This window comes from Dermacentor albipictus, chromosome 5 (assembly GCF_038994185.2).
Source record: "Dermacentor albipictus isolate Rhodes 1998 colony chromosome 5, USDA_Dalb.pri_finalv2, whole genome shotgun sequence".
Lineage (NCBI taxonomy): Eukaryota > Metazoa > Arthropoda > Arachnida > Ixodida > Ixodidae > Dermacentor > Dermacentor albipictus.
The window spans coordinates 166885922-166904682 of NC_091825.1; the positions used below are offsets into that span (position 1 = coordinate 166885922).

General features: G+C 46.2%; 1 protein-coding gene across 8 annotated transcripts in view; it reads right to left on the bottom strand.

The window, feature by feature from the left end:
• The window catches only part of LOC135904021 (splicing factor, proline- and glutamine-rich-like), a 114826-nt gene that overhangs the window by 43335 nt on the left and 52730 nt on the right, over positions 1-18761 (bottom strand). For 4 of the 8 annotated variants that reach the window (XM_065434573.2, XM_065434572.2, XM_065434577.2 and 1 more), the window contains exon 5: positions 12355-12470. In XM_065434573.2, the coding sequence (XP_065290645.1) occupies positions 12355-12470 (116 nt within the window). Of the gene's footprint in view, positions 1-12312; positions 12471-18761 lie in introns of all 8 variants that reach the window. The other 4 variants (XM_065434571.2, XM_065434570.2, XM_065434576.2 and 1 more) reach the window with 1 other exon arrangement.

Genomic DNA, 18761 nt, shown 5'->3' on the forward strand with positions numbered 1-18761 from the left:
GTGCATTTACCTCAATTTCTCGGTTACTAAAGCTCTGTTTGCGGTTATATTGACGCCTTAGGCGTTCTAGAGCATTGGTTTATCACTTTAGCTTGACTTTCTGGTAACCTTTAGTGTCCCTTTAAGGGGGCACCGTGCCGTCATGGGAATGACGGTATATGTGACTGCAAGGCTCGTGTTGGCTGGTGTTCTACGAGGATTCGTCTAAAACGTGGATATGGCTACACAAATAACGCATTCTCAAAGTAAAATATTTATAAAATGTTTCCATTCACGCATATTACATCTTTACTCACCTACAATGCATGACGAAGCGAACAAAAACAAGAACAGGCGACAAACTGTTTCGAAGCAATTGCGATACTTGCCGTCTGTCCTCCAACTATAGCGGCCCGCTGATACTTTTTACGTAACACATATTCGTACACGCAATAAAAAGTTCTCATAGTTAAACAAAACATGTTTTTGCGTAATAATAAAACCAAAAAAGCTTTTTACATGCTGTTTTAGTAGAAAATGAATCATTGTGACAGACCGAACGGTGCTTGCCAAGCGCGTCTTCAAGGTGTCCTGTCTCTCCGAGAACGATGCCAATCCGAAGTCACAACATACCGGCATTCCCATGCATACCACAGCGCAGCAGCACCAGATTTCCCTCTAGGTAATGTAGTGAGAAACTCTATAGTCAGAGCGGTTCACTCTCACTTGTTGTGTAGCTCGATGTGTGTCGCACACCATCGCAAAGTGGAGATACCGTATTTACTCGCATAATGATCGCACTCGCGTAATGATCGCACCCCTGAATTTTGTCGTCAAAATTCGATTTTTTTTATTTCCCGTGTAATGATCGCACCCCGAACCTGCCGCAGCGATATGTGGTGTTCCAAGTCTAGCTAACAATGATCGCGCTTACCATCTGTCGAATGCCACGCGAACGACTCGCCTGCACGCACCAAACATTAAGTGGATGCCTCATTTCATTACTTTCATCACTTTCCGCACTTCCATAACAAAAAGAGGTACAACGAAACTTGCCTTTATTATGGGTAGGCTTTATTATCGTTGTGGTCAACAAAAACAAAAGAGGCGCCTTTCGATTCTTTTCATCTGCACTCGTGAGCCCGCAACAAATCGCGCGCGGCAATGATAGTAGCCACGTTTACACGGATACGTTAAAAGTGTACCCTATTCATACGCCGACGCTTGTAACGCAGCTAAGATATTCGCCCATCCTTAGCGAAAACGTGCCGTGTTAGGAGAGTAGTGAAACCGGTGCCGCAGTTTCCGCAGCACACCGGCCATGCGTTTCTGTCCCTGGCAGCTAAGTGCGCCCATCGGTTTCTGTCCCCTCAAAGTGGACATGGCTACGTTATTGCCGCAAACTTGCCGATACTAACGATATTATTCATCACTGATACGGAAGAAACTGTTTCAATGCACGTAACGTACTCACGAGAGGATAAAAAAATCGCGTTCGGCGCGTTCGGCTTGATCCGCCGGCCGCCATTTTTGTTTTGGTGTCCCGCACCCGCATCCCGCAGCAAACGCGGGACGAAAAAAAAATTTTTTTTTTCGTGGGAAATTTAACCCGCGTAATGATCGCACCCCTGAATTTGCGTCAATTTTTCTGGCGAAAAAAGTGCGATCATTATGCAAGTAAATACGGTATGCGCGCATGACCACTGACTGTGCATATGCAACACTGTTAGATTAAGCTGTGATCAGCGAATTCAGTTTGGAGCTTTCTGCCTACATGCAAGCTTTCTCCATTTCCTTCAGTTAGCTCAAACTAAAACTTAGCGAGGAGGAGGAGAAACATTTATTAAAAAGAAAGGACAAGAGGTGTCTTTCTGCTTGTGCGGGAGGCGCCCTTAGTCCAGGGCTCCTACGGCTCTTGCTGTCTCCCGGGCCCGCCGCACCAGTTGCTGCTGGTTACGAGGGTCCGAACTAGTCAGCACGGCCTCCCACTGCTCGGGTGTGGGGTTGGGTATTTGCGGGGCCGCCTTCACGTTGGGGCACGCCCAAGTGGTGTGACATAGGGAGGCGTAATCATTACAAAGGGGACATTTGTATGAATATAGTGTAGGGTGTATTGCGTGTACTCTGCTTAAATGGGGGTATGTGTTGGTTTGTAGTTGTCGCCATGTTACGGCATCTTCACGTGAGAGTGTCTTGTGTAGAGGCGGGTATTGTCGTTTGTTCAATCTGTGGTGTTGTAGTATGGCGTTGTATTGTAAAGGTACGGGCCCCATGGATGCGGCCGTATCCCTCTCTTGTGGCGCCCGGGAGGCATGAGCTCGGGCTACAGCGTGCGCACGCCGATTTCCACGGAGGGACTCGTGTCCTGGAGTCCACACTATTTCAATGTCCAGGAATGCATTTGCGATAGTTGCCAGCATGCGACACGCGGGCCCGGTCTCAGCTTCCGGCTTTCTAGCCTGTGATCTCATGTCCAATGACCGAAGCGGTTTAGTAGTACGAGTATATTGGAGGACAGCTTGTCTCGATGCCCTGCCCGCCACCGCATCGGCTAGCAGCGAATTTTAACGCGAGAGAACTACGAGCCCAGTGTCACAAAAATCCGTTGTCAGAGCCTTGCATAGGACGTAGTTTATCAAGAAATCATTCCGAACCACAAGCATGCATGCCCTCTGCATGGTGCAGAGGCATTATTCAACTAATTGAATTCCTCAAAGTAAGATACATCAGAAAAATCTTAAAGTACAACCTAAACACAACCTATACAGACATGATAGCGTCAAACTGTAATTTGAATATACCAGAAAACATCATTCTTTTACGGAGAAACACAAACTTAAACCCCTTTTCCAGCGTTTCTACCATTCATAGAGCAGCGCGCTGCTCTTGGTACCCTGCGACAACACCATCCAGATGGCACTCCCCTCCGCGCATCCGCAGCCCATGCAAGAGGCTGCATTCCTACCAGAAAGCTCACCCACTTGCCTTCGTGCATAACGTTAGCCACCAGCCTTTCCTGGTAAACATTAGTTACACAAGCTGCAGCTGCCGAGAAGTGCGAGAAGCAGTCGGGGGTTTTTGTATCCTATCGCATTCCACCCTTAAAGGTGAAGCTGAAGTGTCCTCCAAATTTCTTTACAGCTCCGCTGGTAGCCCACATTCACAGAGTAGAATGACTGCGATTTTTTAAAGTGACAGCGCTAAGGGCCCAGTGTAAAAAAAATCTGGTGTCAGCATTGGCATCCCCATGAGCGCAAATTACCATATATAATTAGGCATATGTAGAGGCCACGCCTTGCTATGACATGCGGTATAGGCAGCTTATACTGCCACACCATTCTATCACTAAAGTTGCTCACACTTTGTCTTACATTCTTGACAAAGTTACTCCTTAGAACTTTCAGAATGACAGCCCACAAATGTATGTCATGAAACAAAACACAGACAGCGCATGCATTTTATGCTAAATCTTCTCAGACTGGCATATTAAAGGTATGGCATAATAACAGAATCCTGAAAATGATCTATTTGTTTTGACACGGCTGTACACTACCTTCGGCACTGTCCCATGCAAGAGGCCGTTTTTCTCCCAGAAAGCTCACCTTCGTGCATAGCCTTTGCCGCCAGTGCTTCCCGGTAAACATTACGGTTACAGAAGCTGCAGCTGCTGGGAAGTGCGAGAAGCAGTCAGGGATCTTTGAATGCTATCGCATTCCATTCTTAAAGGCTAAGCTTAAGCATCCAACAATTTTTTGTCATGGCCATGTGATACAGCAAGACTTGACCAGCGGCGCTTCATCAGTATCCAGCGGCATAAGTTGCTGTTTGGTACCGAGTCTATGAAAATCTTAGTAGCAGCCATACGCCATTCTTACGTCATGAAATCACCAAGCCAAAAAAGTGGGGGATAAGTGACAAACTGAAAAGCTGAAAAATTGTTCATGGCCACTATGTTAACGCCAATGTGCGCATTGTGTTAAAAAAATCGAGCGAGACTACAGCGTCCAAAAATTCGGCCACCATTTTAGATTGGGCATACAGGATAAGGGTGCGGGGCTTGGCTCAGCGCCAGCGCGATTGCTTGCTGCTGCCTGAAAAGCGAGGTTGTCCAGTTGCCAAAGCAACCCGCACGCAGTGGGGTGGAAAGTATTCAATATAGACAGCAACTTGTGGAAGAAACAAGCAGTATGATTCCAAGCTTGATAGGAGAGGCCTGACACAGTCCACCGCGGAAGCTAATGCAGCTGCTGACCCATGCCATGTCACTTTAGAGGGTGCAACAAAATGGCACTTGAGGGCTTAGTTCCGTTTCTGAAAGTCCGAGCAATCCCTTCTGTGCAGAGTGGGCACAGATTTCTCATGTATTGCTGAAATGTAGCAAGATGTAGCAGAATTCACCTCCCAGTGCAGTTCAGCGCAATTGGCGCAGCAGCAGCACCACTGCGAACATCGAAGCAGCTAGGCCTAGCGTTGGCGCGGTAGTGGCTATCGCTGCCAGCGAATCTGCGTACGAGAGTGCCAGTTCGAGGCAGCGAGGTAATCAAAATAGTGGCAATGGTGGCTTTGATTAATGCCATTTTGGACCTGCGGTCCCGGCAAAAAGTCAGAAAAATCGGATGGCGAAGGGTTTTTGCACCCGAGAGAGAGAGAGAGAGAGAGAGATGCAAATGAGAGAAAGGCAGAGAAGTTAACCAGAGTTGAAGCCTCTGGTTTGCTACCCTGCACTAGGGGAAGGGAAAGTAAAGATGGAAAGAAGAGCTGGGACAAAAAGAGAAGTAAAAAAAAAGTATGGGATCATTATAGTCTTTCTAATAGGCCACTGCCACGTACAAAGGTCAACGAAGCCTTGACCGACTTTCAGTGTGACAACAGTTCATGTCAGCATTAAGACTGTCTGTTCTGAAAGTGGCCTGTCCTCAAGGCGTGCCAACACGGCCGCTAGCAACAGCCGGTGCGCACTGTATTGAGGACGGTGGCAGAGTACATATTCCATAGTCTCCTCACCACCACAGTGACTGCAAGCTGTGGTCTCGTCTATACCGACTCGGAAGGCAAAAAATCTTGTGAAAGTGACACCAAGCCACATTTGGCAAAGTACTGTTGTCTCGAGTCGAAGGAGTCCACATGGGGGTCAAAGAAATGGGACGGTTCCAGTCGGTGCAGACGTGTGCTTCAAGCTTGCCATGTTTTATAAAGATGTTATGCCTTCATTTGCAAGCACACGAATTTCCATTGCTGCATCTGTTTTTGAGAATGGTATGGTGTCTTGCAAGCCCTCCTTCATCAGCTTGAGTTTATGCCTCCAGTCATTCGCCGAAATGACGAGCTTGCCTGTGGTTACCGGAATAACAGACATGTTCGGCGCTACGACAGAATGCTCGCAACGCACGCTGCTTTGATAGCTCTCGCTTGGGGACAACAGCCAAGCGGCTAGCGGCGAGGTCTCGCGTGGGCGGGCTCCAAAACAACCGGAAGTGGACGATGTGACGTCGCATCGTGACGCAGAACCAGTGAAGGCGGAGCTTAGCCCCGCTCGCTCGGAGAATGAGTTGAGGAGGAAAAGCATGGCTAGGGGGGAGGGTAACTTCTAATCGCTTGTAGCTCCATTAATACGTAACACTTCCCTTAAATTGTGGTGCGAATGTTCTACTTAAGCTGTACCCTATGCGTCTACAAAATTTGTCCGAACCGTTTCAGGGGCCCTTTAACCCTTTCGCTGTCACGGACGTACCGGTACGTCATCGCGCTTCCCCCCCAAAACTGTCACTGACGTACCGGTACGTTCTCTATCGTGCGTTCAAAATTTCGCGCCAGAGCGCAAAGCTGGCGCTCCTGGATTGGCCACGCACTCTGTTGACTCTTTCTACAAGTTCGTATATTCGCCCCGACCTGTGTTACTCCATGTATTGAAGAGTAGGGCGCGACGGCCACTCCCCACTTTCTCTTTGCTGAGTGGCGCGGTGGCTCCATGTTCGCTGTATCATGCGTCGCGCGCGTGTGGTTATGGGTTCAAGGGTTGTTCTGCCGTCTCCGCTGGTTTGAAGGTTTTTATTTTTCTTCTGTTGGTGTGCCTGCTACGGCGCGTCAAGTTCAGGCGCACGTGCCGTTGCCTCTCCGAAAAGAGCGACTCGTTGCTGCTTTCGCTCTCTCGCCGCACCCTCGCTTTCGACTTGCAGCAGTAAACGTAAAGCCCTTCGAACTTTGTTTAGCCTTTTTCCATCTCTCTCTGTCTTCTTGATCACGCAACGTCCCATTGCTCTCCGTAGTGCGGGCGACTGAAAGCGCATCCTCCCTGCGAGCGGTTACTTTCGGATGGCTCAGCGCGCCGGACCTTCGTCTGCTCATTGGAGCGGTGGCTCAATTCCGATTCAGAATACGAGCCGAGCTCGGATTCGGACTCAGACAGAGTCGCATGCGAGGAAGAGGGTTCCGCATCGTCAGATTCGGGTGTTCAAGGGATTTTATAGTCAGGCTGATGATGATGATGATGTTTACTAACAACAGCTGCAGAACACTGAAATGCGTATATTACATTGACTATGTTATTTGTATACCAATCATAATCAAAAATAAATTGCTATGTTCATTCCCTGTTATGCTCGTTCCCTGAAACCAAGCCGACACTGGGGGTGCGTCACGGTCAGAAAGGTCCGACAGCGAAAGGGTTAAGGAATAAAAATGAAAAAATGAAATGAAATATGAAATAGTCGAATAGCATAAGTAAAAAAGACCACCGATCCTGCAGGCCCACTCACTGTGGTTGAAGCGTCAGTATATAGATAGATGGTGATGTTCGTTGTGTGTCTCGTGCAGCAAGAGCAGCGAAAGCTGCTTGAGTGCTGGAGACGAGAGTTGTGCTTTTGTTCATGTCCCTGGTACCATTAGTTGAACTTTTGCTTGAGCCCAGCACCATGGGCGAAACAAAAATCTCGCTGCAGCTGTATAACCTGATGGAAGGTATTTACAATAGGAGAGGATTGTCTGACAAAAGGAGGCAAAGGGTCAATCCTCTGGCAGTGAGGCCAGATGATGGGCAGGGGCTCAAGCAAGATGTCTTAGGTGTGCTCTGAGCACTTCCATGATTACATAGGTCTTGGCTGGGTAGTCGTGTGCAATCGCAATTGTTTCAGCTGTTGACGAGCATCACGGCAATCCAAGACACACTTTGAGTGCCTGGATCTGGACGCTTCTGAGCGTACGGATATTAGTTACAGGTGTTCGTCAGCACAGGCAAGCTGTATCGCAAATACCCGAGAAACAGCGACCTCTATAGTTGCATCATTGCACATACTGAAGTACCCTGGGCTTTTCCTTCAAGAAACTTGAAAACATTAAAAATATCCATCAGGCGCTTCTTTAGATAGGCCACGTGAAAACTCCAGCAGAGGTCATGATCGATAATTATGCCTAAGAATCAGTACATCCTGATATAAGGTATGCGTTGACTATCGGCTTCAGTCCAATTCTGACATTCTGGTACACTAACTTTATGGAGTACATGGTGGTGCTGCGAAGCCGCCTGTATTATTGGGAGTCTGAAAAGTTGGTCGTCACCTGTACACTGGGAACTCCTCCAGCCGATGACACAGTGTCAAAGACGATTCGTTATGATTTCCATGTTACTAGAGCCAGCATTACCTCGACTTTCACTGCTTTTAAATAAAATTACAGCTAATTTTCTCTGATTGAAGCACGAATTCCCCGAGGTTGCTCTCTTTTTTCCTGAGGATGGACACATTGTATATTAGTTGTATATTTTATATTATTGAAAAGGAAAGTGTACAATCATTTCATTCAACCGGTGCTAACGTATGAGGCAGAAACTTGGGAGGTTAACAAAGAAGCTCAAGAACAAATTAACTCTTTCATTACCATGCCTATAGAAATCGATCAATTAAATCTAGTTTTTCTATGCGTTGCACTAAATTTCATAGGAGCCTTCGGTGTTCCTAAGAATTCTTTGATGACAGCAGCAGTGAAAACACAGAAGCTTCTCTCGAATTGTCATTTTTCTGACCAAAGGTATAGGCTGTTTTAAGAGGAAGCTTTAGCTTGGGTGCTCCTATCTAACTACATGTAAAAGGAGAATTCATTTTTCTCGGCAACCACGGCGCCAAATTTCACGAGGTTTATTGCATTTAAAAGAAAAACTTAAAATCTAGTGACTGTTGGTTTCAAATTTTTTTATTTACGTTGTCAATTTATTATTAAAAATCGGCAAAAATCGCAAATTTTCCGGGAACGAAACTATCAAGTTTACAACTCTGTATCTCAGCAATAAAAAATTATATCAATTCTGTTAATTGCATCTCATAGTACATCTAAAGTGGACAATATTGATATGTTACACATGAATCTCACAAAATTTTGTAATATGGAAATACAGCTTTTGCAGAACCCTCGTGCACAATGTAACGAACTCATGCAAGATATAAATTGACGTGCAGAACTTGTCAGCTTTGAATAATCTAATGGATGCCATTTACAGAACCGCGACATCTGTTCTTTATGCAGAGCTATGAATTTTTTAAAATCCTTTCAACAAATTTCAAGCCCTAAATCGAAATTCCACTTCCAACAGTCACTAGTATTTAACTTCCTCTCAAATGCAACAAATTTCATTAAAAGCGGTCCAGAGGTGATTTCTGAAAAACGTTTCTGCATTTTACATGTGTTTGAATAGGCCGCATCGGATTTGGGCCCGAGCTAAAGCTTCCTCTTAATGATGTCTCAAACAATGGTAGGTGCTTATAATTGCATGTTATTTTTATAATTGTGTTTTATTAATATCAAGTGCAACTTTAGTTTCACCTCCGTCGTTTGCTTTTACCTATCAGCACTTCTAAAGTGCACGCACAAATTGTTAGGAGCAACCTCTCGTAAAAGGCTTTCACCCACACAAGAGCCTGCAGTCAATTACAGACCGACCTTCGACCAGAGCTTGAATAGCTAAGTTTTTACATATTGAACACTGCCTGTTCAAGTGCCCTTCGTCATTAGTGCACAATATCGTGAAACATACTATATTACTGCACAGCACTGTACAGGAACTGAACAAAGCACATCCATTGCCAGTTGAATGCACACTAAACTAGCCTGACCAGAAAAGCTGATAATAGCAATAATCAACTATGAGGAGGCTTCTGCATGCTCCCTTAGCTGACAACTAGTGCTTCAAAAGCCTAAAGAATGCAGTAAAATATGAACGAAGTACTCACTTCACTGAGTAAAAACAAATGCTCTCTGTACAGTAGAAACTTACCCATTTTCACATTTACAAAGCTACTGCTTTCCTGCACAGCAGCGGCATCACAATGGCTATATTCATGCCAAGAAATCTTCACAATAACTTTTTTGCATGATGGGACTTACAAAAACTGGGAACTAGGAACCCGAGTGCATATTTTGTATATTTCAGATTTTTTTTTTACCCTCAGTACTTCAACTAAAAATAGAAGATTATTACTTTTATTCATGTTCCTCAAGGTACTTTGAAGTTTCACATAAGAATTCTCAAGAATTGTCTGATCAGTTATTACTGCTATACATCCATTCAAAACACCAGTGACTAGGCTATTATATTGTGTATCCCAGTAAAAGTTGCGACTCCTACGTTTTGAAATAAAATGTTAAACATAAAAGCACAAAAAATCAATGCATTTCTCATTGTAACAGAAGAGTTAATCTTGAATAATGCATATACGAAGAGCGATGGAACAAAAAATTTTAAGCGTAACGTCAAAGGGCCCCTCACCAGGTCTGGCCATGTTAAAGTGACAACTGCCACGCATACAACACGCTAACGATCGTGTCTGCTAAGTATTGCATCGCTACGCAACCGTAGACGGAGCTGGAATTTCAAACCAAACACCATTTGCCTTTCTACTCATGGACGCCACACTCCAAGCCAGAGGGATGACGTATACATGCTAGTGCGCCTACATACATGTCTTTGCTGTGACCTTTTTCTCAGTGACTCGCGACTTGGAAAAGTAATTCAAGGCGACATCTGTTATTTGTGTAATCTTTGCATCGATAGATGAATTAAGGTCTAGAGAAATAATAAAACACATAAACCAAATGTCTGCGTGTATTTGTTTTATTTTGCCCCACAAGAGGTGTACAGTGGAACCCCGTTCATACGTTTTTCACCGGACCTAGGGAAAAAACGTAACAGCCGGGAAAACGCAACAGTGAGGAAAGCTCGGAAAATGAATGAAAAAAGGCCAGCTTCAACTATAGACAATTTATTTCCACAGAGTGCGCTTAGAACTTAAAAAAAGTCTAGAATGGTGGCTTGCAGTTTCTTTCGCTCGCTAGAAATCACCACACATTTCTCAATAGCCTGGAAGGCCGCATTGCTGTCAGCGTCGCTGTGAGGTGCGACGTACCTGCGGAGGAGGTCCAGAGCTGCGACGGCTTCTCCAAAGCTAGGATTTGGCAACTCCCCGGCATCATGTGGCTCGTGCTCCTCGTCGTCACCGCGCCACGGCAATGGCAACGGACGAAGGAATATCCGTGGGAAATTTTGCCCTCTTTGGGGTAATCATGCGAACGTGCTAACGTTTGTTTAGTATTTTCTGCGGAGCGCGCGCGTCCGAGCAGCCCGGTTGCGCGCGGCGCGGTTTCGCGAAAAATGTAGACAAGACAGGAGAGCTGGCCCGATAGGCGGAGCAACACCATGAGCAATGCCAACTTCCGACTTCACTTTAGCTTCACAAAGAGTGACGACAGGGCCTCTCCCGAGTTTCCTTCCTCCGCGAGTCGACTCGTCCAAAAACCATGCGGTGACCGTAATCACAGTGATGATAGTGAGAGCATTTTTCACGAATGTCCACTTAGTGGCGGCTTCTCGAACTGGCGTGCAGCTTCTTGCAGCCAGTTCCATAGCCAAGCCCGGCCAAGCTTGGCCAAAACTCGTCACAAGCCAAAATGGCGTTTGGAGCGCGTTGCCTACTTTCGCCCAGGTGGGTTCGTGGTGCTGTTGCGACGTATCATGTGGGAACGTTTTCACAGCTACTACGTAACAGCGGGGTTCCTTATACACTGGATCCTATGGAAGCTATGCCGGGACCGGATGAAAACGACGTAGCAGCTGGGAAAATGCAGAAGTGAGGAACGTAACAGCGCGGTTCTACTGTACTTCAATTTCGTCTGCTTGTTCCCATGTCGTGCAGTCGCGCGTGCTGATGCTGAAACTATGCCATTTTGCCATGCCATGCCATGTTCCAGCGCGAAATTATGCTCTGTGATCTTCTTGTGTCTGCCTCGGCATTTGTGAAGCACTAACTTATACTGCTAGTCAGGTGTCCACATGTACTGCGCAAAACGAGACAGCGAAAGTGTGCTGCACAGCAAAAAAGCGGTGGGAAAAAAATAAAGGCGGGGCCCGTAACGTGTGCACCACGAGATCCTCGAGGACTGGAATGGAAGACCGCAGGGAATGAATTTTGCTTGCGGAGGCTGGTCAGGGTAAGTGGAGAGAGTGTCTCGCTTGGCAGTGGAGCTCGCCTCCTGAAATCAGGGGTTCCCAGCACTGAAATATTTCTATATCGGCTATTAATGAGCCGATTAGAAAAAATTCTTGCGGCTGAATGCTCCTTAGAGGGCACATAGTAACTTGCAGCGTATAATCAAAAATGAGCTATGGGGCCTGGTGAGGGGCCCTTTAAGAGAACGGAAGAGAGCGGTGGGGATCAGAGAGCAAACGGGAGCAGCCGATACTCTAGTTTACATTAAGAGAAAGAGATGGAGCTGGAAAGGCCATGTAATGCGTAGGGCAGATAACCGGTGCATCATTACAGTTACAGAATGGGTGCCAAAGGAAGGCAAGTGCAGTCAAGGATGGCAGAAAATTAGGTGGGAAGATGAAATTAGGGAATTAAGTAATCTTAATTTTAGTTAGGTAAGTAATTAAGATGAAATTAGGGAACAAGTAGGAATCAGCTAGCGCAAGACAAGAGCAATCAATCGGAGATCACTGGGAAAGGCCTTCGTCCTGCAGTAGACATAATAATAGGCTGATAATGATTACAATGATTGCACATTATTCCTCAGTATGCGTAACAATGCATATGCATGTATATGGCACCTTCCTGCTAATGAACAATTAACAGTAGCGCTTGTGTGCCCCCCCCCCCCCCCCTTATTTTGTATGTGTGCATCTGTTTTTGCCCCTCCATAGTGGTGCTCCTTTTGTATCCGGAGCCTACTGTAACAAACACCAATGAGTAGGCTGTACATGACCAAAGCTGCATTTTCCACAACAGCTAACTCTTACGATACTAATGCACTACTGTCGTGGAAGTTAGGTTGGTGGCCAGAGCCACTCACCCATGGCTAACAATCCAGGAGGTGGTGGTGGTGGGGGCACACCTCGAAATTCTTCTTCCCGCCGTCGGGAGCGCATCTCGTCCTCTTGCCGCTGCTGCTGAAAGAGTGCCTCTTCACGGCGACGCCTTTCTTCTTCACGCCTGCGTTCTTCCTCCCGCCTGCAAACACGCATGCACAATTTTTGCAACATTGAGCATGCATTCTGCAGTCACAATTACGAGTATACAGTCAAATCCGGTTAAATCAAGTAATACCTCACATAGCATAATTTCTTATGCCAGTCAAACACCTTTACAACGGAGCACTTGGGATTTCCAACATCCTTCGTTATACAGGTAACTTCTAACACTGTGCCACTCCAGTGGAGCAGATAAAGCATGTTCAGCAAAAGAAAACTTTTATTCAACAATAACTTCAAAAAGTTGCAGCTTCGCCCAAAAGGCGAAGCACTGATTGCGATAGCAAAGTAGTAGATACAGTAAAACCTCAATAATTCGAAGGCCGCCGGACCACAAAAATTCTTCGAATTAAGCGCATTTTCAAATTAAATGAAATTAAGAAAAAACAAGGAAACAAGCAAGAATTTGCCTCAAAAAGAAATCACCTTTATTTTCCATGTCGGAGAAAAATTACTCGAATTAACCACTGATGGGGAATTGCTTGGCGCGGCAGTTCGCCGCCCCAAGTGCCACGTTCTCCAGCTGGCTCACAACACATAGCATATAAAAATCACCGCCAATGCACTCAACAAAGCTGCGGACGATGTTCCCGGAATCGATAACCGCCGATAAAGTGGGTGTGCGAGTGCCTGACTCCAAAAACTCAAACTTGATGGATATTCCAGACTTCATAAATGCACGATCAGGGTTCCCATTAAGCTAAAGCATTTTCGTGACTGATTTCTCGGAGGAAATGAGACCCCAAAGTTCGATTTTCCGGACTAAATCGCTCGTTCTGGGCCATGCTACACATTTTTGGAGGCCGCCAAGTTGGATTTTTTTCACTGGCTTGGCTTACAGTTGCCCACTCTATAGCCTCCAAGATTGGGAGGTGCACGCTCTCAAAAATAGAGAGCGAGTGCCATTCTCTGGTCTCAGAGGCCGTTCCCGCTCCGAGGTCAATTCACATGGTCATGAAGGCAAGGCTGAAATGCGGTTCCAAACCTATGAGCAGCAACATCAATTATGGTTGCGCGATTGAAACGCGATTATGTCTTGCAAAACACAAAACACTAGTTGATGAAAATTATGCATCCAGTATGTCACCAATGGAAACATTTGAAGAAGTATACGTAATCAAAACAAAAAAATGTTAAGTCACAGGCTGTTTTCTTCCTTCGACGAATAATTATGAGTACTAAACTGTGCAGGCTTGCGTAAGTTTGCTCGTGGTGATGCATGCTGAGATATGCTGCGATTGTATTACCGTATTTAACACTGTAATGTCGTCAAAACTCTCTCATGCAAAGCCATAAAAGGTAACGTCAATATTGACAGGTGTACTTCTTATCTTTATCGGGCGACCACTTCTCAGTGCCCAACAAATGTTATCGCAGAGCACAGGACACGCCTGCATGTAAAAGGAGTTTCTGGAATGTTATCGATGGTTCCATCAGCTGTCTTTCACCGCAACTTGTGTAATCTGATTGCATGTATGCGCGACGCGAATAGTGTAGAACTTTGTGGAAGACACGCGGGTCCCAGCGGTTAGTCTGGAACATTCGACGACTGATCTATAAAAGCCGACGCGCTTGATCCGCTGCTCAGATTTTTGCCAATCACTGACTGTGTTCGCCGCTGTCGCCGTTCTTTCAGTGTAGCCTTTTTTGAGGGCACAAGTTTGCCCAATAAAACGCTAGTTTCGTCTTTCTCAGTTTGGCTGCTTTCTTCACAGTCACCACGTGACAATTTATATGGTATACAAATGGTTTGACAAATTGGTTGGGGACTGTATGTAGCGCCCTAACCTAGGAGTCGCACGTTGCTGTGGGTTGGAAACTACTAATTATCTGGATAGGGCAGCCAGGGTTATTCAAATTATCTGGTAGAATTTGCATTGAAAGTGAAGGGACCGCTCAAGTTCTTTGAAATGAACAAAAGTTCCAATTGATGGAGTTCGAATTATTGAAGTTTTACTGTAGCTACACACGTAAGGATAGTAGTTTTATCAGCCATACAGACTTGAATAACCTTTGCTTACTAGCTAAAAGCAAAGTGTCACGCACACACAAGTAAACATGAATTCATCTCGCTCGATGACTGAAAACTCGCTGTCAAAATGCTGGAGTGAGGAATCGTGGTAGCAGCAGCGAGCGAATTGGCCTTCATGCATTTCCCACTTCAACCCGAATGGAACATTGAAAGCATAGCATACACGAAGCTTCCGGCACTACATGCCCTCTGCAAACATTAAGGATCACTTTGAAGACGAGGCCTGCACGACCGTGCACTTTGGCCACGTTGCAGATCGCTTTCAAGATACGGCAACCACTTGGCCACACTGTAAGCAGCAGCCACCATAGAATGACACCCTCCCTCTTTGCAAGGGTTAGCAGCGTGTGCCGGCTCACCCTCGAACACACAGCATACGGCGTGCTGTGAAGATTTTATTGCCTTTGGACTTTATACAGAACCTCACGGTGACGCCAATGCAAGAAACGCACCTGGAGTGTCCATATACAGTTGCCGACCCATTTTCCGGACTCCAAAAATTCAGACATGCCCGATTATTCGGTCAGCTTTGCGGCACCGCCATTCCCCCCATAGACCATAATGTATAACAACTGCTGAAAGTTCGGACACCTTGCAACCTCTCGTCCGATTTTTCAGACACTCCTTGAGCCAACTCGTTCGAGAGCACCATGCACCGATTCTGACCAGTGCATGGTTCGGCTTGCTGAACGCCATTTTTGTTTTGAACGGAGCTTCTTTGCTGCCCCACGAAGTGGCGCTACTGGAAATCCCCGCTATCATCATCGTTTCTGCCTGGTTCGATAGAGTGGCTCTGCAGCAGTTCCGGTTTCAGCTTAGTAAGCCATGTCAAGACAATCCAGCAGCCGATTTGTTCTTCGCGCACGACGCTGCGAGCAGGCCACATTTTTTTCGTTTGTGTTACTCGTGTCGGCACGGTGGTGTTTGCTTTGTGTGCTGCGTCGAGGTTTCGGTGATCCAACGTGGCGGCATACGGAGACATAGCGTCAAGTCTCTAATGGCGCCGACAGTGCCCGCGCAGACTGCGCTGGGGAATGCCGGCAAGCGGGTGTCGGGAGGCCTAAGATTTGTCGCCTTTCGATGTGCTCCCTACTGACGCGGAAAATGTTCTGCCGAGACCTGTACAGTGGTTGCATTGCGATTCTGGACACCGTCTCATCTTACATTTTCACAGGTGCTGACACTGCTGTACTGACGTGCGCAGAACTCGACAAAGGCGAGATCATTCGTCAAGTTTCTGCTGCATCGTCGGACAATGACTCTTGAGTCGGAAAATGAAGCACCATGTGCTACGCTGCTGTTGCATGCGGAGCGTGTACTAGCAGTGACTGTGCTTTCAGCCGCCTATGGTGACTGTACAACCCTCTCCAAGATCCAGGCTTATCTGATTGCGCGTAAACAAAACAGCGTGCAACGACGCATTCACGATTCCTTCAAGCCTACTGCCGAGCCCGAAAGGGACACTAAAGGTTAATATTAAGTCAACGTGGACTGTTGTAATACCATCCCAGAAACCTCGAAACGCTCGTTTCATGCAAAGAAGAGACTTATTTTAGGAGAGAATGCGTTCTGAAGTGTCCGCGTACCTCTAGCGCAGTTCAAATAGCCCCCCCTCCGATCGAGCAGTATTGACGTCATGGTCTCATAGTGACGTTGCGCCGTCAGTGAGTAAAACGCTCCCGCAGGCGGCACTATGGCTTTTCTGCATGAAACGCAAATGCGCGGCCAGAAAGAGCCAAGACAGAGCCGACAGCAGCGCGAAAACAGAACTATGGTGGCTAGCGGAAGGGAAAGCGCACAACGATAAGCTGGTTCTTCATTTTATGACACCAACTTCTACGCTTGTTGCAATGAATGACCTTGACGACACATTAGCTCGCGATGCTGGGCTCGAGTTCAGCGATTTAATAACTGATGAACGTGACCTGCTGTTGAGGGCTCGCGCTGCCGGCGCCGTTGCATACTACTACGATGACGGCCTGCTTTGAAAGGCACTTCACGCGACTTCAGTAAGTCGGCGTTGAACTCGTAATCCTTTGGACGAAGTGCAGCAAGCACACGTGTTTTTCGGCTCTTTGCCAGCACGCTGTGGCAGAGGTACGGCACTTAACCACTTCGAACGGAGAGGTTCACTTGTTGGCACACAGTAATAAGTAACGTTCGATTCGCCACTGCAACTGCCCTTGGCCAAGTTCCGCGGACCGTTCGCGCATCCCACGACATCTCATGGACGTGGCATTCTCGCTGCTTGTTCCAAATGCAAGTTTCGCGAGCCAGCACGACAACCGCAGCACAACGCGATAAAGAAACAACTGAAACTCCAAAGCGTGCGCAGTGCAATGTCGTGCGTGCAGAGTCGAGCGAAAACGAAACTTTTCTATCACCCATACTACTCAAGGGTAATGTCAAAATGTTATTTTTTCTTAGAATCGAATAGAAGTAGACAAGGAGCATTTTCTTCCGTCTTATCTAATGAAATGATTTTTTTAATATGAGTAGTTGAGTATAGTGACATGAATTATGATGAGGAGTGCTTTCGTCATCGGGCTAGTACCGGAATGTCGCTGGGGGGGTCTCAAATCATGTCATGCATTTACCTCAATTTCGCGGTTACTAAAGCTCTGTTCGCGATTATATTGACGCCTTAGACGTTCTAGAGCATTGCTTTATCACTTTAACTTTCTGGTAACCTTTCTGGTAACCTTTAGTGTCGTGGAAATAAAGGATTTCATTTTTTTTTTCTTAATCTGCTTTTTCGGACACCTGTTTATTCGGACATTTTCGCAGTCCCCGTGAGGTCCGAATAAACGGTCGGCGACTGTACTTGTTATTGCAATAAAAAATACTTCGTGAAAGAACTTTAAGATTTTTGGTCTGCCCGCTTCTCACGACGGAACATGCAACTGCAGCTGACTTTGACATTGTCGTCTACAGTAGACTTTGCGGCAATGCTTGAAATTGAGGCAAAGTACGGTACAGCTGCAAAGTGTTGTATTCCCATATTGCCCCCCCCCCCCCCCACTTGTCGTACAAAGATTTACCTGCAGGTGTTCACCTCAATTTTGTGGTTTTAACTATGTTGTTGGTCGTCACTTTCTATCAAATAAGCTCACAGTCAGGGGTTGGAGGCGTTGTAGTTTACTGATATTAGAGGTACTGCAGGGCCTGAACCTTCCTAGACGGTCTTCGTTTTAGTGTTGACAGGGGCTCCCTATGCGCATCACAGTTTAGTGGTGGCTATGGAAGCTTCTAGTAAAGCACCAAATGAACCATCGGAGACACCCAAGTTCCCTCTTTGTAATCGCAAATTCGTTTTACTGGTCTTTGTTCTAGCACTTTCCAGTCCACACCTATTCCCATTGATAGCCCACTGTTGATGCTTGCAACTATCAATGTTTGCAAATCTGTATTTTGTATTTTGACACTTCCCAAGCACTCCGGGACAGCTAGCACCATTTATTGGGCAATTTAGGAACTATTTAGTCAGTCTAGATTTTCTGTTTTCTTTTTTCACCGCATGTGCATTTTTAAAGCATGTCCGAAGAAGGAATGCAGTTGGTGCAATGAGTGCTCCTAGTTTCCATGATGGTGTCGACGTCATGTTCCGCTCATGCTCGGAAATGTCACATTTCTTTAGATTCCGATGCATCTGCATGCATTTTTGGAATTCGGAAGCAGCACTGAAGCAAAAGTCAACTTCAGTTTGTCAGATTTTCGAACAGTCTTGCTTTCTTCATTTTTTTTTCAGAGCCACTTGAAAGCTGCCGTGCACCGAGCTAAAGATATCCTATATGTTCTGAAGGTCACAGTTCTTATCTACAGGGTGCACCTTTGGTAAACCTTCAGTTACGATCATTTGCCAGCCATGCAGTAAGCCGAAGTTCGCACAATAAGACAGCCGTAAGTCAACCTCAGCATCATGCTGAGGCTAGTCACTAGGTTTAACGTTTTCGATTATATTTCAAGTATTTTACATAGAACGACGATATTTGCTGGAATATTGAACAAGTCCTCCGCATTGAAAATGCAAGAATTTTTAGAGGCTTTTCTGTGCGAAGGAAAATGACGTTTTCACATAACTTTTTCTTTTATTGTGATAGCAATAATACGGACACTCCAGGCACATTTCAGCTGTCGCCGTGAGGTTCCGTATGAGTAAAAGCGTGCAAGGGTGAGCCGGCGAACGTGGTTCAATCTGTGTGTGCGAGTGCATGCAGTCTCCTGTGGCACACGAGGCAG